At 38.2% G+C, this 21,905-nt stretch overlaps 1 protein-coding gene across 2 annotated transcripts in view; it reads right to left on the reverse strand.

Annotated features, from left to right (window-relative positions):
* The window catches only part of NTRK3 (neurotrophic tyrosine kinase, receptor, type 3), a 389,076-nt gene that overhangs the window by 5,553 nt on the left and 361,618 nt on the right, over window positions 1-21,905 (reverse strand). The window contains exon 17 of one of the 2 annotated variants that reach the window (XM_011986286.1): window positions 3,433-3,474. The exons of the other annotated variant lie outside the window; for it this stretch is intronic. Within the exon in view, the coding sequence (XP_011841676.1) occupies window positions 3,433-3,474 (42 nt within the window). The remainder of the gene's footprint in view (window positions 1-3,432; window positions 3,475-21,905) is intronic. 2 annotated transcript variants of the gene reach the window in all.

A 21,905-nucleotide genomic window follows, 5' to 3' on the forward strand; every position in this document is an offset into this window, starting at 1 on the left:
TTTGTATCCAGTGTAAAGACAACTGAAGATACTTCTTTCAGACAAGCAAAGACTCAGAAAGTTTACCACTTACACCCTTTCAGAAAATAAAGGAGCCAAGTTAATTGAATACATATTCTAGAAAAACAGAAAAAATAACCCAAGCTATACAATGATTGGAACATAACAAAAATTGCAGAGCATATAAGCCACAAAAATGCAATTTAAATCTGAATAAAGGTTGTTAATTTGGTAGTAAAAGTAATACAATTACTAATAAAGGCTTCCTGTAAAATAGAGACATAAAGTAAATAATAATACTAATAATGCCATTAGTACTACCACTGATACGACTAACATACTTATCTGGAATGAAACTTTCCAATAATTTCTATCATAAATGCATAGAAGTGTAGATATAGAAATAATTAAAAGCCTGATAAAGGCTGTGTGTTATAGAGAGGAAAAAAGAAGCTTACAGTGATTAATTGTTGAGATTAACATTTTAAATTTAAATATGCTTACTAAAATTTTAAAGCAGCTTCTAGAATAGAAATAGTACATATAGCTTTCAAACCATTTTTTAAATAAAGCCAAAATCTTTAACTAATACCAAAAAGACTACAGAAAGGGGGAGTAGGATAATGATGACTAAAAAGCACAAAATGAAAATGAAGCTTAGAAAACACCACTAGAGACAACAAGTACAAATGAGTTATACTACCTCTTAAATGAGAGAGAAATTTAGGTTAAAAAAATCAAGCTGCATGTTATTTAAAATAGACATGTCTAAAACAAAATAGCAGAAAACATTTAAAATGGAAGAGTGCTAAAAATACAACCATACATAAAAGAAAAATATAATTGCTACATATATGCATATATGTGCATATACATGTGTGTATATATATATGCATATACAGATATATACAGCCAATTACATTTCTTTTATCGTGATTTACACATTGTCTGTTGTTTCATATATATGTGAAAAAAAGGATTCAAAATGTCAAAAATTAAAGTGAGGCTAAATAATTTATATTAAATTTATATCATACTTAATATTATATTTAAAGCTGGTAAAATTCACCATTATGATGATGAAGTTTATGCTCCAATTAACATAGCAACACTATATAATAATTTATAAAAATACATAGAAATAATACATGTGTGTGTGTATATATATAAAGAGTAAAAACAAATTATAAATAAAAGAAAACTGACAAAGTTATCATTATAATAGAAAAGTAAAATGCTTCACAAATTGAAAGATCAAGAAGACAACATAAATGAAGATACACTTTAAAAATACCAATAATGAATTTCAATAAGCAGATATGAGTGTTGTGATTGCATCTTTTAGTTTCCTTAAAAAATTGCACATTATTTTCAATTACCTAAAAAACATTTATAAAAACCAATCACATATTAAATCTCAAAGGAAATCTGGAATCGCAAGATAAAAAACAAATATGAAGTAAAAATAAGAAACATTTTCTGTATCAAATATAATAAAATAGAAGTTAACAAGAAAAAAATAATTTTTTAAAAGTTGTCTTTGGTCAATTAAATTATTTGGTAAAGAAAAAATTGAAAATAAAATGTAAAAGTATTTATTGTAACAGTAACTAATGTCCCATTTCTTGAAATCTATGAAATACAACTAAAGTAATTTTTGAAAAAACATTACATCATTTAAGCATTTATTTTTAAAATAGTGAAAATGTAATTAAATCAAATAAGGATTCAGCAAAAAAAAAAACAAAAAAAGGCAGTAAAGAGTCACGAAACAAATGCAAGGAAAGTAAGAAGAAATAAACAATAAAATAAAATAAATACTGATTAGTCTGTGTAAAACAAACAAAGCAAAGCAACCAGCCAAAAGGAAAATAAAAATCAGAATTGATCTACACAATCAATTGTTAGTTCTCTCAAAAGTTACATAAGCTATTGACAAGATTAATAAGGGATGTAGAGGAGACAAATGTAAAATGTTAAGAATATTATAGCCATAAATTTGAAAGTGTGCATGCATTAATTGGTTTACTAAAAAATATTAATTTTTTAAAAGTTAAGATAAATAGAAAAGTTGAATACAAAAACCACAATTGTAGTAAAAAAAAATCTATACATTAAAAATGTAGAAGGTTCAGATGGTTTTCTGGGTGAGTTCTATTAAAGTTTTCTGTCTTATTTATACTTTTTCATAGCAAAAGAAGACAGAAACTTTCCTAAACCATTCTATGTGGTTTAAACATCCCTGAAGACAAAATCAGTCAAATTTAACATACAGCTTTACATATACATTTACATAATAAATATCAACACACATAGTTATCTATATGTGTGTAAAACTATCTGCTATGAATATACTCTCCAAATATGAATAAAATATTACATCAAATCAGCAATATATTACAAGAATTCCATATTACAGCTCAATAAGGTTTACCCTAGAAATGTAAGAATGTCTCAACCTTAGGAAACCTACTGTTAAATTTACCAAATTAAAAGATAAAAGAAGAAAAACCATCTTTTCAAAAATGCCAAAAATTCCCAACATCTTTTTCTAATTAAAAGTCTAATTCACAGAAGGTAACTTCCTTTATTGAATATGCTAAATATCATATTTAATGACAAAACTTTAGGAAAATATAAGGTATCTTCTATCACGAATTTTATGTGACATTTTTCAAGAGGTCCCAACCAATGCAATGAAGCAAGAATTTTTTAAATGGGATAGAAATATTGAAAAAAATGTCAAACTGCTGTTGTCTGAATATGATATGACTATTCAAGACAATGAACCAAAAAGCAGTTAGAACCAATATCTGAAGAGAAACACACAAAAATCAAACTATTCTCACATGCCAGTGGCAATGACTTCAAAATACGATGGACAATAAGATTGTTTGTACAATAACAACAAAAGTGTTTAAAGCACCTTGGCATAAACCTCAGCAGAAAATGCCCAAGGTTATTTAAATAAAAGCATTGAAAAACATAAAAGAAGATCTGAATAAATGAGAAGTTGTATCATTTCCTTGAATAGGAAGACTCAATGTTATACATCTTTCATTTCTCCTTTAGAGTAATCTGAAAATTTAACACAATATATATGAAAACCGAAATGAAATGGTATATGGAAATTGACAAGATGAATCCAAACTTCATCTAAAGTAGTAATTATTTGATAAAAACTAAGATATACTTGAAATACAACAACAAGGGAGAGTTACTCTATCAGATAGCAAAGCATTTTATCAAACTATGTAATGAACACATTGCATTTTGGCATAGGATAGACAAATTTATTAATGGAACAAACTAGAGAGTCCAGAGGCAGACCCATGTATAAATATTCGAATTTAATATATGAAACAATGGGTTAGTAATTAAAGTATTGGGACAATGAACTATTCATTTAAAAAAATACACTTAGATACCTACCTCACACCATATACAAAAATCATTTCCAGATGGATTAAAGAGCTAAACATAAAAAACAAAACAATAATAATATTAGAAGAAAACTTAGAAAAGTATTCTATACCCTCAGAAAAGGAAGGCCTTCCTAAATAAGACACATGTTCAAGAAGCCATCAAGAATAAGATTTAGAGATACAACTTACAAAAATTAAATGCTTTTGCATGGCAAAAGACAACATAAGCATAGCTAAAAGACAAATGACCAAAAAAAGTACAATATATGTAACAGACAAAGAATTAAAATCCATATAATACAAAGTGCTCCTTCAAATTAGTTAGGAAAAGCAACCCAACAGAAAAATGAATACAGGATAAGAACAGATGATCCACAAAAGGACTAGAAATGGCCACAAACATGTGAAAAGATGTCAATTAAAACAACAGAAACATACATTTCTGAATGTCAGTTGGGAAAGATTGAAAAAAATTGATGCTATCTTGTGTTTGAGAGGGTTGAGGAAAGAGTTATTCTCAAACGCCACTGGTGAGAAATGTTTCTGCTTTTTCTGAGGTCAGCTTGGTAGAATCTGTCGACATTAAAGGTGCAAGTGACTTTGAACCCAGGAATTTCACCTCTAGGAGTCTTAGAAAGATATTCACTCATGTAAGCAAAAATGTTTAGTTTAAGGTGTTTATTTCATTCATTCTAAAGGCAAAAATGTGTTCACTGTTCAAGTTATACACATCAGTTAAAAAGAATATAGTAGAGCTATGTGTACTGATATGTAAATATATCTAAGATATATTAAGTGACAACACAAGGCATTGAAAAATATATTTTAGTATTCTTATTCATGTAAAAATGTATATGTGGATACAGATGCAAATATATAGTGATACCATGTAACCTTGAAAATGCATAGAAAAATGTCCAGAAAACCAACAAACCAGTGGCTTCCTCTATAATGTATGAGTAGTGACCAAAGAGAAAAACCCATTTTTTGCTATATCTATATATATACACACACACACACACACACATAAACACACACACATATATATATATATTCCTATGCTGTTTGAAATTTTGTGATAATCATGTATCACATTTGAAAATTTAAAAACAGTAAAAAAAATAGTGTGAATATAAGGAAACCAGGTTTCCTTATATTTAAGTTCTATTTACTATATTAAAAAATTAATATTTTTAAAAGAAAAATTATGTTTGTGATAGAATATTGTAGACTGGTTTATTGCACTTGGTTTGTTGATTTAAAAAAATAGAAGTCAGGAATATAGGAACATTTCTCTTGGTGAAAAATTTTCAATAATGGAGTCTTACAAATTGATGCTGGTGTGTGTCTCATTTCATAATTTTAAACACAATCCAGAAGAGGTATTCCAGATTGAAAGCTCCAGTTTTACAGACAGAAATTCAAGTGTCCTGGGTGTAAACTGTGATGCGCTTAAGTATTCGAGCAAAAAAAAATGTCAGAAGGATATTAATTGGTCACAAAGGCTCCCCTGAGAAGAATCTTCAAAATTCTCACCAAGCAGCACAGCCAATGTGGATGAAGTTTATACACCATTCTTCCAGGAGTGGACTAGTAATAAAATATTTCAAGAAGCCTGTGATACAACAAAGAGCATGACATTGGAAGTCAGAAGCGCTGGGTTCTAAATGTCACTTTTGACAAGCACTTAACACCCTTTGCACTTCAGTTTCCTTATCTTCACAATAAGAGTGAAGCAACAATCTGCCTAAAATGAGATTATGTATGTAAAAACCCATTGAGCATCGTTAAGTGCAAAAGTGTATACACAAAGTACAGTAACTGTTCATTGTGTGTGTCTTTACATGCCACTGTGCAGCATAACAAACCTAATTTCCTCAAATTTCCTTATTTCCCATAAAAATCCAGGCTGATTTTCCTCCAAGCTGACCAATATCATTCTTTGGAGAGACCCTGTTTGGGAAAGGTAGTGGTCAACGCCTTCCCTGGTAGAAAATTATTGACAAATATATCCCATGGTAAAACTTAGCCAGACATAAACTAACCAGAAACAGTAATATGAGCAATAAGAGTAGTGCTAATTAATTAATAATGAGTGCTGGCCACTGCATGTTACATACATCCCTTATTTAAGCTCTCTCCATTCCTGTGTGATAGAAGCTTCTATCACCCCCGTATCACAGATGAAAATAAGGTACCTTGCCCAAGCACTGCATAAGAAATATTAGCTACTGACCCAAGCTCTCAATGAGATAATTAAGTATTTTAAGACTGAACCCAGAAAAAAGAGATGTAAGTAATAATGCACAGGAAATATTCCAAGGAATGATTCTAGAAATAAAAATAAGTACTTGGAGGGAAACAGATCTTTGGATTGCACTGGGGAAGCGCCCATGGCTACCTTAGTACCTTCCACCAATCATTGCCTTTCCCTGCCCTATCACACACGCTCACAAAGAGGATGGGAGTTTGAAAAATCTTGGAGGCTGAAAGTGCTCATGGGGAATGAGCACTAATTAAAGAATGCAATCCTGGTTGCATTATTAAGACTGTTTCTCAGAAAAATGATCACTCCCGGTACACTAGAGATCAAGCTGGAGCAGAACGAGAATGTCACTATCTCCATAAAATTTCTTTTATACCCGGAGACCAGATGGGTTCTGAATGATTCTGGATTTTGTGTAGAGAGACCAGAGGTGCCTGATCAACTCAGGCTTTAGGATATCCATGTCAAGGTCAACTACAAACCAAGAACTTACAGGAGAGGGTCAAGTGCCTATTCCAAAATCTGGCCAGGCCAAGGAAGTTCAGTCTCTGAACTCTGAACCTTCCCTGTAAGCAGCTTCCTGGTGATTCCCATAGTCCCTCGGCAGGGGGTGCCCTTGACCCCTTTCCCACCAATATTTTGTTAAATGCTTTTACTAATTTGCTTCACACCTTAGCAGGGCTGCCAGATTAAATACAGGATGCCCAGTTAAATTTGACTTTCAGTTAAACATTTTAAAAAATTATAATTATGTCCCAGATATTGCATGGAACATACTTGTACTAAAAATATGGGGTTTTTTTTTCTCTAAAATTCAAATTTAACAAGGTGTCCTGTATTTTTATTTGCAGTCTGGCAACTCTGGATTTCAGACCTGGTGAGGAAGTTGACATTATGGTCCAGAATATCTTCCTTTTATCTTCTAGGCTTTCTGCACGTGTTCAGGCTCTGTCTCACTCCCTTTGCCTCTGCCTCATCCTAAAGAAGACTGCTGAGTTAGGGATACAATGCACAGAAAAACTTTCTTCTCTCTCTTCCTGTGCTCTTCTCAGCCTTCTCTCCTTGTTTCTCCTTAGCATCCTCCAGTGGGGTGAATGTGGCAGAGAGGGGACATGGCAGCCAGGATTTTCCCCTATAAACACAGCCCTGCTACCTTCTAGCTGCAGATCCCTGGGCAAGTCATTTTTCCTACTCAAGCCTGTTTTCTGGTGTGAAAATGGAAGGGATAACTATAATCACCTCCCAGGGCTGTTTGCCTGATCATAAGCACCTGGCATGCTTGTTAAAAATATACATTCCTAGGCTTTACCGCAAACCCAATGAATTAGACCAGAGGTCAACAAATTATAGCTTGTCACTTGTTATTGGAAACAGAGTTTTACTGGCATAAAACCATGCTCATTAGTTCATTAGTTCCCTTTTTTTTTTTTTTTTTTTTTGGGGCAGAGTCTCACTCTTGTCGCCCAGGCTGGAGTGCAGTGGCAGGATCTCAGCTCACTGCAACCTCCACCTCCCGGTTTCAAGCAATTCTCCTCCCTCTGCTTCCTGAGTTTCTGATTACAGGCACATGGCATCATGCCTGACTCATTAGTTTCCATATTGTCTGTGATTGCTTCCATAATACATGGGCTGAGTTGAATAGTTACAGAAGAGATCACCTTAAAGTTGCAACAGGGGCCACCTGCAAAGCCTAAAATATTTACTATGTGATCTTTTACAGAGTTGGGTGGCCTCTGACTTAGATTCAAAGGGTAGGAGAACCAGAAACATATGGTTTTGTTGTAGCATTATCAAAATACTAATAACACCTTAACACCAAATACCATTCAGTGTCAAAATTTCCCAAATGTTTTCAAGTGATTTCTGAAAGTTGGATCCAGAAAAGATCCACACATCACATCTAGTAATGTCTCCTAGGGTCTCTTAATCTATAGGATTCCCCTACCTTCTGCCCCAACTTTCCATTGATTGATTGATTGATTGTTGAAGATCCCAGGTCACTTGTCCCACAAAATTCTCACAGTCTGTTTATTTCACTGTATCCCCATGGGTCATTTCACTTGTTCCTCTACTTACTGCATTTCCTATAATCAGGAACACTTGATGATACCTGACTAGGTATCCAGAGCCCGGATTAGTTCTGGGTTCATAAATGGTGCTGTTTGCTTCTTTCTGTAACACAACACGAGACAAACTTCTTTGTGCTGTTAAGACTGATCACTGGATTCAATCTGATTATTATAAAGTTCCCTTTCACCTAGCAATTTTAGCAGCCACTGATGATCATTGCCCAGGTCCATTATTTCATTAGTGGCTGCAAAAGGGTGCCATTATAATTATGGTATTCCTTCTGCATATATTAGCTGGAAATCTTTTACAAATAAAAAGTTCCTTTCATCAGCTATTTGGCTACACTGGAAACAGTTTATACAGGACAGGTAAGATAAATTCGTTTTCTTTATTACTAGTTATTAGAATAACGAATTCATCCCATAGTATCCTCCAGAGGTGATCAATGAGAGGATTGTTTTGGTTTGTTTTGGTTTTGAAAAGCATTACCAATGCTTGTTCTTTAAACGTGCACACACACACACACACACACACACACACTTGAAGTGTTTCATTCTATCATAGTTAGCAGTTATTATTTCTGAAGCTTGGTGTTTCATCTTTGGGAAGTGAAAGCCTATGCCTGTGTCTTCTCACATAACGCCAATAAACAGTCTTCATAGCATCCCTGCTTTCTGACATAAAATAATACTCTAGGCTCATCTTTTACATTTTCTACTGCAGCCTTTGAATCAGTCATATCTCCAGGGATTCCTGGATGGTTTTGGAGGGCAATGGAATTTAAAGACCACAACATGGATCATTGGAGTGCTCATCTCTACTGGGGTGGTTATTATTTTAGGTCTTTGTTGTAAAAATAGCTAGGAAAAAAATTCTTAAGAGAAAAAAACATCATGACTTCGTATTGGTTTTTTTCAAATCAAATTTAGAATTACAGAGCTTTTACTTCTTTACTTTTATATTTGTGTTTCTTCTCATGCAGAAAATCTTGATCCCTATTAACACTCATAATATTACCTGCTTTATCCTAATTTGTATAAATAACATACAGTATATCAGAGAGAGTTTCAAAATAACAGTTCAATATTATTACTAATAATATGATTACTGAAAACAACCTTCAACCTACAATCTTTGCAGCTCTTTCTGTCCTTAGAATCTACCTACTAAGGGCACATAGAAAACATAGCCATGTTTTAAAGTCATTTGTAGTAACTCCTTTCTGTGTGGTGAAGCCACCACTGTAATATACAATTAGGCTTATTTGTTTCATTTTTGCCTTTAATTTTTAGGACTTGTTTTTTATTTTCCATTTGATTTAATGGTGCTTTGTAATGATGTAAAAACTGAGACATTGTTTCAAAGTCAAAACCACAAAACAAGGTACATTCAAGCAAAATTTTGTCCCACCTCTGCTGATTTTCCTCATCCTATTCTCTTCCTCCTACAGATAATCATTTTAGTTTGGTTTTAGTTTATCTTTCTATCGTTTCTTACATACGCAAATATGGATTTACATTCACTTCTTCACTCTCTTAGATAAAATTTTTTACATAAGCAAATATGGATTTACATTCACTTCTTCACTCTCTTAGATAAAATGTAACATACCATATCTGTTCTATACTTGACTTTTTTCACTGAAGTTCACTCATTCTTTTTACAGCTGTAGAGGATTCCACTGTACTATTCCAAGATGCCACAGTTTCTCCCACCAACCTCCTATTAATAGGCCCTTTGATTGTTCCCGGTCTTTTGTTATTGTCCATGAGGAAGCGCACTTTTTACTAGACCTCACATTATCCATACACACCCTGAAGGGCAAGAGCCACTGTCCCATGGGATGAGGTCTAGAATTTCCATGCCATGTAATAGGCAGAGATACAGTACAGTGTCCACACAAGTGGTTTCAAACCAGAAGATGCAGAACATGAAGTCTTTCCAGCATGTACTCAGGCAAGGATAGTTTTGAGGGATTTTGCAGATGCACAGCTCTCACATGGATTTTTTTCTAAAATTAAATGCAGAGCCCCTGTGATCCATCAATCCCTTATCCAGTTGCCCCCACCCCCAACACACACACACACACACACACACACACACACACACACACACACACCACTCTCCAAAAGGAAGAACAAACTTCTCACCCACTCTAAATCTCAGGAGTGAAACGCTACAGAGTACAATGGAAGGAACTGTATAAAATACTGGTACAGGTGTTGAAAATGAATCTCTAATGACTGGGGAAAAATCCATTTGTAAGTTGGGTAGTTTTCGATTATTTTCAAACAACTGGAGAGGGACAAATCTAAAAGAATTATCAGCTGGGAGAAGATTAAAAATAATTTTTGATAAGAGACCAATATGTGATTTTAGGAATATAACTAAATAATAGTTCAAAGAATTGAGTCACATTTCAATAACAAAATTTCTTTCTTTTCCATCAATTTTCTTTCTTAGTTTAAAACAACATCCATTAATGAATACATGAACTAATTAAAAATATGAGATGCATTTCCATTGATATTTTACTTATCTTTTATATTCATCAAAAATTGATATGTATATTATTTTGTCGACTGTCTTTTTTTGTACATCACTAATAATTGTAACTTAATCAGTTTCCAATTTCTGTGTATTACTAATAATCATAATGATAACTCAAACCAAAAACACTTAACATCTAGAAATGTATGATCATTGGCCATTAAAAACTAAACTCAAATCTTCATACATATTTTTGTCACAGTAAATTATGCTAGAGTGGCCAATAAAAGGATTTTATGCATAAAAATATATAAAGATAAAATTCAGTGGGGTAACTGCAATGAAAATATAAATTCAAGGAACAGGAGCCATTTAAAATTGACTGTTTAAGAACTTGTTCATGTGTTTAATAGATGATGTATCAAATTGCTCTGGTACTTAAAGTTCATCAGATGTGTTAAAGGAATGATGTATTTTTAATGTCAATATTGACAATATTCTGGAAATGACATTGAATGCAACTATTTAAAATTACCTTGAAGATTTTTGATGGCAACTTAAGATGTGCAAGGGACATAATTTTTTTCAACATTCTTATAGGAGCATAAACATTTCAAGACCACAGGTACAGAGACTGAGCATCCAGTGATGCAAAGTTCAGAGTCCTCCTCTTGCCTTTCCCCAAGACTGTATCCTACCCCTCCTCAGGCCATCAGCTCTATATACTGAGAAAATGGGACAGGAGGGGAGCAAGAGCAGCAGTTTCACCTCCAGCCCCGGGATGCCTCGCGGAAACTCCCAAGCCCCATCTCTTTCATTCATGTCCTTAGGGCTCACACTTTGTCCCACTCCTCAAGGCCAGGAATAAGTGGTACAGAAGGTGTTCAAAGTCTAGTGGCTTCAAATTCTCAGGCTCCAGGTACTACTTGGGGCAGAATGCCCTGCATGGCAGTGTTCCACTCTGGGGAATCTCCTACCTCCCAACTCACCCAACCACAACTGTCCCTTGTCTTCTAAGCCAGCCTTTCCTGAAAAGAGAATTGTCTTGCTCATTTCCATTGAGTGAATGCAACTTTTCTTCAGTTAGAGGGAACCCACCACTTTGGGTTAAATAGAAACTCAGCTAAGTTCTACAAGGTTCTCAGGCTTCCGTGTCTAATTACAGAAGGAGCCAGCTGGTGGATTCCAAAAAACACAGAGAAGCCTGCTTCTCACCAAGAGATTCAAAACACTCACACAACTCTGATGAGGTATACAGGACACGAAGTAACCCATATTCCAGATAAAGAAACCAAGACCCAGCAAAGATGAGCAAGTGTGGATTCACAGGGCATAATATTTCTGGAACCAATGGAGGGATTCAAGCTTCCTCTGTATTCCCTAATCTGCATGGGCTGAGTCAGAAATGTTTGAAGTACATGAGAAAGAAACTCATCTACTTTGGAGGAGACAACTCTGAAGAATGGTAAAACCTTGGCAACATATGTTAATGACAAATGGTCTATCAAGAGATTGTCATAAAGGGTGTCATTTATGGTAAGTGCCATTGTTTTTTATTTATTAAAATTTAATCTTTCTTGATTGCATGTCCATTCACATAGAAAAGTGGTTATGTGCATTAAGAAAACATGAAAAGCTAAATCTATGCCTTCGTCATTCCCTGGGAAATCTGGTTTCCCATATGCCCCAGTGGTCTTGGCCTGTTCCACCCTGCTTGGCTGTCTGAGGATGGCATCAGCTACGGCTGGCAGTCACCCTGAACATGACCCCACTAGCAGTCCCAGCAGCCACCATAACAGTTTTTAAAATCATCAGCACTCTTGTTCCAGAGAGTTTGGGAATTTCACATGCATGGCTGCATATAATGGGTTAGCTACATGTAATATACATACACACATCCATACACTGTGGGGAGGTGGTTTAGATGGACATGTGTGCTTGACAATGCATGTGCATCGTGTGTACAGTCATAGATACAGACCTGGGCCTGTCGGTCCTGCCCTGATCATTCCCTGATCGTATGGGGTTAGTGAAACTTCCCTTGGATATTTCCAGAAATAAATGGCCTACATGGAGGAGGAAAGGCCCAAAGTCTTCCTCTAATGTGTCCTGTCTCCAAGCAGCGAAGAGAATGATTTTGTTCTAAACTAGTTAATCAAAATGATATAGCCCTCCTTTCTGGGATGAACCCTTCTCACTGCCCCGCTTCTCCAACTGTTGGTCTCTCTTAATAGTTCCTTCTCCACATATGCGAGAGGCTACCAGAGCCTTAGAAATAGGAGCCTGCCCTTCAGAAACCATCCCTTAGTTCCTTTTCTCCTCCTCCCCCTGCTCTACTCTCTCCTCACTGTCTAACTATGAGACTATTCTGAGTTGTGGATACTGATCGCTGTATTGTGAACCAGTTCTTTGGCTCTCTTCTCAGCCACCTGATCATTTATTAGGCCTATCTCTTTGGTGGTTCAGCCTACTTTCTCTCCAGATGTCATCTGGATTCCTGGTGTATCTTCAGGGGAGTCGGGGGCAGCCCTACCCTGTAACTGTACCTTGTCCAGCTCCTCAAATCCAAGTTTCTCAGAATCCAGGGCTTGAAACGAGAGATTCAACACTAAAGCTGTAGCTAATAAACACACAGGGCTGGAAGTTACCCAGCCTACTTGCAGACATAGAAATCTTGGCCAGAAAAGCAATGACTTGTCCAAGTCACTAAGAATAGTAAATGAAACAGAACTGAAGTCCCACAGAGCCTTGTTATTGTTTTTAATGTAAATGTATTACTGGACTATAGCATACATACACAAAGGCAAACAAATCAGAAATAGACAAATTGAGTATCATGAGGTTTACATTTTGGTTCTGAGGACGAAGCTCTGAATTTTTTATCTTGCCCAAATTCCTATCCAAGGATTCTGGGGAGTATGCCCTACAAACCATAAATTCTCATCAGATGGGTTTTATTTAACCCTGTATATCATGACTTATTTTCCAATATGACTTCGGCATAACAAGGGAAAAACTCAAAATGTTTTACCCCAAAATATGTTTCCTTGCCATACCTTGAAATTGCCCTGCAAAGTCTCTTGTGGGAAAAAATCCACATTACATGGAGAATCTCCTTCCCCCTTTGTTTTCCTTCCTTTCTTTCCAGATCTGGGAGATAATCAACTAAGAGCCAGGCACCCAGTTAGGTCTGATAAGAAACATTTTACAACCTGTTCTCTCTCTGAAGTCTGCTTTCTGGGAGATTCCTCTGCACAATACAACTTGGTCTCCACAATCTTTTATCTTAACCTGAACATTCATTTCCATTGATCCAGATCTTCAGATAAATTCAACCAATTGTCAACCAGAAAATGTTTAAATTTACCTATAGTCTGGAACCCACCCCCTTCTCCCCACTTTGACTTGTCCCACCTTTCTGAACCAAACAACTATATTTCCAAAGTATATTTGATTGATATCTCATGCCTCACTAAAAATATATAAAACCAAGCTATACCCCGACCACGTTGGGCACATGTTCTCAGGACCTCCTGAGGGCTGAGTCACTGGCCAAGGCCTTGGTCACTCATATTTGACTCAGAATAAATCTCAAAATATTTTACAGGCCAGGTGCAGTGGCTCATGCCTGTAATCCCAGCACTTTGGGAGAGCGAGGCAGGCGGATCACAAGGTCAAGACATTGAGATCATCCCGGTCAACGTGGTGAAACCCCGTCTCTACTAAAAATACAAAAATTAGCTGGGCATGGTGGTGCACACCTGTAGTCCCAACTACTCAGGAGGCTGAGGCAGGAGAATTGGTTGAACCTGAGAGGCAGAGGTTGCAGTGAGCCGAGATCGCACCATTGCACTCCAGCCTGGTGACAGAGTGAGACTCCGTCTCCAAATAAAAAGGAAAAAATTATACATTTTACAGAGTTTGACTCTATTCGTCAACAGTTCTATAGTTTTCCTTCTTTCTACCCTGATATATATAGACTTTGAGTCACCTGGTAGAACTCTGTGTTCTCCCCAGTTTGTGTGGGTGCATGCCTTAGGGATATATTAGTTTGGATATCCTTTTGATTTCTGATCTACAATACATGAGTGCACACTCACAAATACATGTCCTTCTGTGGCCTCACCCCAGTTGTGGAAACTCCACAGATGCAAGCTTTATACAAGAGATTATGACTTTTCTACAGTGACATCAAACTTATGACTTATCAAGTCAGAATTGTTGGCCTTCTTTTTGCCTCTCCTCTTCCCAGTAAAGTAGGACAGACCATTATCTAGCTTCTTATAGACAAACTGGATATCTCAGCCCCGGGTCTAGTAGGTGCTTGAGATTCTTTGGAGGCAAAATGCAGAGAAAACTCACAAAGACATCATTATAGTATTGCTTCCTCAGAGCAGGGCTTTCTGACAGTTTACACAAACAGCATCCATTTAGCAGAATCTCAGTGGAATGGCTGTCTCACTCTGAGCCTCTAGCCCCAGGATTAGGAAAAACCCTTGGAGTCTTCCAAAAATACAAGGAGTTGAGAGCCAAGCTGTTTAGCAGTGTGAGCCTAGAGGATCAATAGGCCCATTGTGATTCTCCCCAGTTCTCTTACCTAGAGCTGCATCTGCCAGGAGCAAAGTTCTGAGGGAAGCCCCAGGAACACATGCCTTTTATAACTTATTTTGTTTCCCTCTTTCTTCATCCTGCCTAAATTCTAGCACTCTTTCTGAGACTTCATTGTCCTTTACTGTCCCCAAGCAATGTATTTTTTTAGAGAGCAGACATTTCAACTCCAAAGATATGAGATGAAAAATAATTTGACCCTTATTTCCTTTTGTGAATGGCTAGACTGGGGCCTCCTGGCTGCACTAATATCTTCTAGTGGAAACAAACTTTAAGATAATGTTAAAAGAGCTCAAGTCACTCAACAAAGCTGGAGGGCTCAACTAAGTTCAGATCCATGGATCACACCGGATTCAAAGGGATCCACTCAGCCCCCAAACGCACGTTACAATATCATATTGATAAGTAAAGAATGGCAGAATACATCCTTTTAATGATCCTAGATTTTGAAAAATCTGACCCTGCATAGCTCAGGTACTGAGAGTTAGGTTCTAGTTTAGATTCAGACTTATTGAGTCAAAATAAGATCATTTCTTTCAAACAAGATTGACTGTGCTAAATAGTTAGAGGCCAAAAATATGTAAAAATTATAACATATCAGAAATGTGTATATAGGATAAGGAAATAGAGGATCTAAAAGAATGAAGGGAATAGTGTATAACTCAGCCAATGTTATTTGCTAGCTAAGCAATCATGGAGAATTTATTTAACCTCTGGAAGACTTGACTTCCTTGTGCATAAAAATGGGAATAATAACACACTCAGAACATGTGCAGAAATTAAATGAGATAGTAAGTGAAACAGAGGCATGGCAAGGCTTCAATACACCTGCACATACATAATACTTTAAATCTTTCTTGAAAGATGCTAATTTCTCAATGATTATGGTCATGTATGTTACACAGCACTTCCCGTTTTTTTCTAAGGACTTAGACGTTCTGCCCAATTACCCTTACAATGAGACAATAATCCCAAATGTATGGATGAGAAACCACTTCAGGGATGATATGCCAGCCAGTCAGCATGGTAGAGCCAAAGATAGAAGTTAATCTATTGCCGCACTCCAAGTCTTTCTTTTTGTGGGTTTTGCAGGTTCAAGACAGTTCCACCTAAGTGCTGGAAGCAGTTTAAAGGAGCTGCCAGATCTGTGTGACTGCCGGTCTGGATCCTTGGATTCAGGCTGTTTACAAAAGAGGGGCCTAGACACTCAGGAGGAACAACTGAAGTGAATTTTGAAGACAAGGCTGGGCTGGTTACAATGTGCCATTTTCTACTGTGGACTAGGCTCAGTGACTGCATATTCTGTGCGTGAAGCTTCTTTTTTGTTTTTTCCACAAAAGGCAAACTTAGCTAGGAATGGGCTCACTGAGTTATCCTTTAAGCGACATTAATAATATCTCTTACTGATTGAATATCCCACCAGCTTTAAGATAATGGCATTGGATCCTTGAATCAGGGATTCTAGGCCGGGTAATCCCAGCACTTCAGGAGGCTGAGGCGGGTGAATCACCTGAGGTCAGGAGTTCAAGACCAGCATGGCCAACGCAGTGAAACTCTGTCTCTACTTAAAAAAAAATACAAAAATTAGCTGGGCATGGTGGCACAGACCTGTAGTCCCAGCTACTCAGGAGGCTGACACACATAGAAATTCCCAATCCAATCCCTTATCTTTTTTAAATCCTGGACCCAGAGCATGCTTCTTGCAAATATTTATTAGCGAACAATATTACTAACACCATTACAACTCTAATTGCAACTGTTACTTACTAACATATATTGGGGCTTACCAAGTGCCAGCCCAGTCATTGGGATGAATAAGAGTTGTAATGGTGTCAGTAGTGTTGTATAAATATCTTATAAATATTTGCAAGAGGTACTCTCTAGGTCCAGGATTTAAATAAGATAAGGGATTGATTTGGAACTTGTATGTGTGCATAATTAGTGGTAAGGGATGATACAGATTTTGGCTGGATTAGGGAGTAATTTTCAAGTGTCTTGGACTGTAGCTCTTTCAACGTAAGGCTGTCTTGAGGAAAGATAAGTCTTTGCTTGTTTGTGCTGCCACAATAAGCAAATGGAGACCCACCCGTACTTTCTCTTCCCCCCATCCCCTCAATTTCTATGTCCTTAATCCCCTGCGCCCTTCATGAAGCATTTGAACTCTGTCTGTCGGGGCACATAATGTAGGTTGGACAGATCAGCCAGAAAGGCGCAGCTTTACCTAGAGGTAAAATCTTCTACTTCCAAACCACTCCAAACTAACCATTCTAGTTGGAGGGAGACCCAACCCTTTGGGCCCCCCTTTTGTTTTATTAACTGCCAACAGAAAATGCCAGAAGTAGCTGGAGAGGAAGCCCAAAAAGGGGAACCAGGAACACTGCATATTTTAATTTCTTCAGTAAATAATACATAGCACAGCAGAAACCTATTACTGATGGCCACATCCCCAGGCAAAGGGAAGTCGAATGCACATCATGGGAGATGACATAAAGAATACACAAGTCCTTCGTAGGCTACAGGCTACCTTATCTAGCTTCTCTGAGCTGGAGCTGAATTTCCCATCCATCCACTGACTGGCTGCTGGAGGAGCTTTGATACGGGCAAGGAGAAGGTGGACACAATTAGCCTTTTCACACACCTAAAGCTTTCTTGGGAGTTGAATGCAGTCTTCATCCAATGGAAAATGGGATTTTTCTTTGAGTCATGAAAAAAGACCCTTTAATTTTAAAGGAAGGATGCTTGGTGCCTGAGAGGAGAGAGTTCACAGATCACTTGCAGGACCACAGACATGAAACAGTGGATGAAGTCCTTTATCTTCATTTAAAAGTGGGGATTCAACTTGGAAAAAATAACAGGGTTAAATTCTCAAGGAAGTCTGAGGTTGGGTGGTAACAGCAGTCAAAGCACTCTGGGAACTGCAAGGTGATTCATCAACATAAGAGTACCACCACTCTTTTTAAGCACCACAGGTTTCTATTTGGGCCGTCCCCTGAGAAATGCCAGGAAAGGGGTATCAATTAACCCAGCCACACAGCCCTGGCAAGGCCTAGAGGCATCTCTAGCATCCTGGGATGGAGGCAGCCAGAGGGAAGGTCTGGCACCAAGAGAAGCCAGGAATCGGAGTGAAAAGAGCACTGGATTGAGACTCAGATCGTCTGGGTTCTTGTCCCAGTTCTACCAGTGTGCCATCCTGTGGCCTTGGCAGCCCATGCTTTCTTTTGGTCTCAATGTTCATACTTGGAATAATGACATAGTCGGACCAGAGTTTTGCTAAGATTCCTGTCTGCTCAAAAATTGCATGAGATTGTTGAAAACATAATTTTCTCGTCTGAATCAGGACATCAAGAACACTGAAAGAAAGCTCAACTCAAGGCCCTTCCTAACACCTGCAGCTTCAGCAGCCTGACTTTACAGAGGGGGTGTGTGTGTGTGTATGCGTGTGTGTGTGTATGTGTGTGTGTCTGCTGTAGGCAGTGAAGGAGAGCATAGGCCAGAATTCAGGAGCTCCAGGACCCTGTCTTAGTTTGCATCATACCTCCCGGCTCACCCCTGGCCTCCTGTGTTCTCATCTGCATAATTGGTAGGGTGAGGGAAAGAGTTCGACTAGTTGACCTTTAGGTATCATCCAGTTCCAAAATGGGATGATTTGGTCAAGTGGAGACTGGATAACCTTTGGATGCCTCTCCTGGCCCTGTAAGAAGGTTAGAGCTCTGGGGTCCACTTCGTTCCACACAGCCTGCTACTCTACAACTGAGTCCCGGGGTGCCTCTCGGCAGTGAAGGGTGTAAGCCAAGGGCAGGTTCAGATGAAAGAGATGGAGGAGCTGTACCTCCATGCAGCATCTGGCATTCCAGGCCATAATCTGAGGCCTGCAGCTGTGGGCTGCTCCATCTCTCTTTATAAACAAGCCCTGCCTCTTGGCTTCTCCTTCAAGGTCAAAAGGCAGGAGAGGACTGCTCTGAGGATGAACCTACAAGAAAGTCTTAAATGTGAAGCCAGAAATCACAGTTGGAGAGTTGTTATTCAAAGGCATTCCTCCTCTGTTACACACATTCCTGTTTCCAAAAAATATAGAAGGGGAATTTGAGCAAGTGGACTTCTTGTTTTTAGGCTAATGAAACTGGGATGAAGTATATTTCTCAGGGTCACCTAGTGGGTCCCCAAAAGGTCAAGCCAGGTTGAGTGCTGGGGTAGGTAATCCCCAAGGGTAGAGCCCTCATCTTAATTTATCTGAAGCTCTGGTCTCCACCATAACAGAGGTAGAAAGAGATGCTTTCAGCATTCCAAGTTTGGGAGTCAAGTTGGGCTAAGTTCTTGTCCCAGTGAACAGGGATACAGAACAGCAACTTATTGCATGTTTATACTGTGCTAGGATATATGCTAAATGAATTAAAATGCACTGCTTCACTCAATCCTCCTAAAACGCATTGGCTCTGAAAACTGCTATTGTCACCAGCATTGTATTGAGAAAGGAAGAAAGGAAGGAGGAAAGTGCAGAGGACGGAGAGAGGGAGAGAAGAAGGGAAAAGGAGAGAAAGAGGTTAAGCATCTTATTCAAAAATGCTTGAGACAGAAAGATCCAAGTCTTATACCCAAATTATTCTGATTCCAAAACCAATGTTCTTATTCACCACCAAGTTAAAGTTCTTATACATTCTAAATTGAAAAAAGACTCATTAGTAAAAATGTTTTAAGGCATGTAAATTGATGGGTTAGGGTGGCAGATTTTGGATAATGTGATAGAAATCCTATAAATTTGATTTATATAAAACACTCAGAAAACACTCAGAAAAGCTGAAGGGGAATGTTCATTCAGAAATATCTAAATCAGCAGATTCAATGAAGTAAGATGGGAACCTACACCAGCCCAGAGAGGGCTCATAAAGATGACATCAGAAAATATCTATGTTCCTCCATAGACAGATTGGAAAAAAGCACCAGTCATGGACTTTGCTTCCTGTGCCTTTCTCTTGCAGCTTTTCTCTGCATAATGTCCAGTCCCACTCTTGTAAAAATGGCACTGATAATTTCTCACCTCGTCAGCTGGGCTCCGGATGGCAAGGCCTCCCTGATGAGGACAAGTCTTCATTACTGAACATCTAGGTCCCAGATAATCTGTTCAACTGCGGCAGCATTTATCATCATAATTTTCAAAATTCATTAGCCTTGATTGTTTGGAAATCTTTCCCATTAACATCTCTTTCTCTAAGTTCATGATCTTGGGCCGACAAAGAGAGAGGCAGAGAATGATGACGAAATTACAGAAAGAAGTCAGAGTAGAGATTAGAAGGAAGAAGGGAGAGAAGTAACAGGCTCTACATGGTGACATTACTTAGGTCTTAGAATGAAGCCAACACTAGAAATAATTCCTAAACCTGGAAAACAAAAATTTTATTATAAAGACAGTACATTGCCTTCTTGCTTAAGGTAGAGAGTTTTCTGTCGCAGCTGAAAAAATCCTGAGAAAACACTAGAAAATTCGACTCTCCAGTTAGTTTCTATTTCTAGAAATAAAATGTCTATTTCTAGAAATGAACCAAAGAGAAAAGATTCAGAGACATCCCAGAGGCCCATGTAAAAACTGACATGCCCAGCTAGGATGAAACTACAATAAGCCTCCTTTCACCCTGACTCCCCCTTGCTCCTTCCCCACCCTGCATGCCTGCACCCATATGCCAGAGCTTTACTGGCCATAAAGCCTCACAGGACACAGTTCACAATGTGGGCTCTGAGACCGGTGTCTGAACTAAAAGCTTTCCTTGGAGGGCTGCATTTGCCCCGGTGCCAGGATTCTTCAGCCGGATGCATCTGCCTGGAGGCTGCCTCAGACATCTACTTTCCATTAGGGCTAGCCACAAGTGGCAGGAAGAGAGGAGGCAGCACTAATCAGAGGAACTAGCTAAGGCTCAAGAGAGGTGGGCACCAGCCCAGAAATAGCAGAACCCACATCATCGCCAGACAGGAGGCGGTGTCACAATTCTCGTAGTCATATGAATTTCTCATGAGTCATTTGTCCCAAAAGAATTGCGGAAGCAAAGGGACTTGACCAACTTTGAAGATAAGATGCATACCAAGAAGTCCCATCACGAGACTAGGATAACATTCTCAGTGAGTGGTCCTGGATGGCACAACCGGAAAGATTCCCTCCCCTCCTCCATCATCTTCCCTTTAGCTCCCACAACTCCTTCCCTTGAAGACCTGAGCCCCACTCCATTCCAGGCACCTCTTATCATCCTGTTCTAGGGGCTTGCTCTGCTTTGAGACACTATATTTCTTCAGATCATCAGAAAGCAAAATGCTAAGGCAACTGAGAGTTCAAAGATTAGTTACTATTTAATGGGCAGATTTCTTATCTCTGGATAAATCTCCAGTTAAGAACCCAGAGGACTGGGACTAAGAACAGACAACCAAACTCCCTGAACTAATGAGGACATGTGATACCATATACATTCACAGGCATCTTCCACAGGGGACTGTATTAGTTTTCCCCAAAAGGCCAGTCTTAATGATTTTGGATCACAAGAGTTGGGATAGCAAAGAAAAGGGGGGAAACCACATTCCACAATTTCAAAACTGTTAAACCACATTGGTGTTTGACTTTGGGAAAGTCCTAGTGGGTTTCAGAATACTCTCTAGCTTATAGCTAACTTCACTGCAACCAGACCCTCTTCACAACCTCAGTGATGGCTGGAAAACACTCACATGCCAAGAGGGGTGAAAAAAGCTTGTCTTATGCTCTCCTTGTGTACCCTGGACATGGAAATGAACAGGTATCTGTCCTTAGGTTCCTTGGAAATACCAACTTTGTTTGGATGAGGAGATATCCCAGCATGCTGCTTTAAAGGACCTATGACCAAGACATGCCCAGCTAGAATGAATCTACAATAAGCTTTTTCTTTTTTTTTTTGAGACGCCAGGCTGGAGTGCAGTGGTGCCATCTCAGCTCACTGCAACCTCTGCCTCTGGGGTTCAAGTGATTCTCCTGCCCCAGCCTCCCAAGTAGCTGGGATTACAGGCACGTGCCACCATGCCTGACTAATTTCTTT

This window comes from Mandrillus leucophaeus, unplaced genomic scaffold (genome assembly GCF_000951045.1).
Source record: "Mandrillus leucophaeus isolate KB7577 unplaced genomic scaffold, Mleu.le_1.0 Scaffold297, whole genome shotgun sequence".
NCBI classification, from domain to species: Eukaryota; Metazoa; Chordata; class Mammalia; order Primates; family Cercopithecidae; genus Mandrillus; species Mandrillus leucophaeus.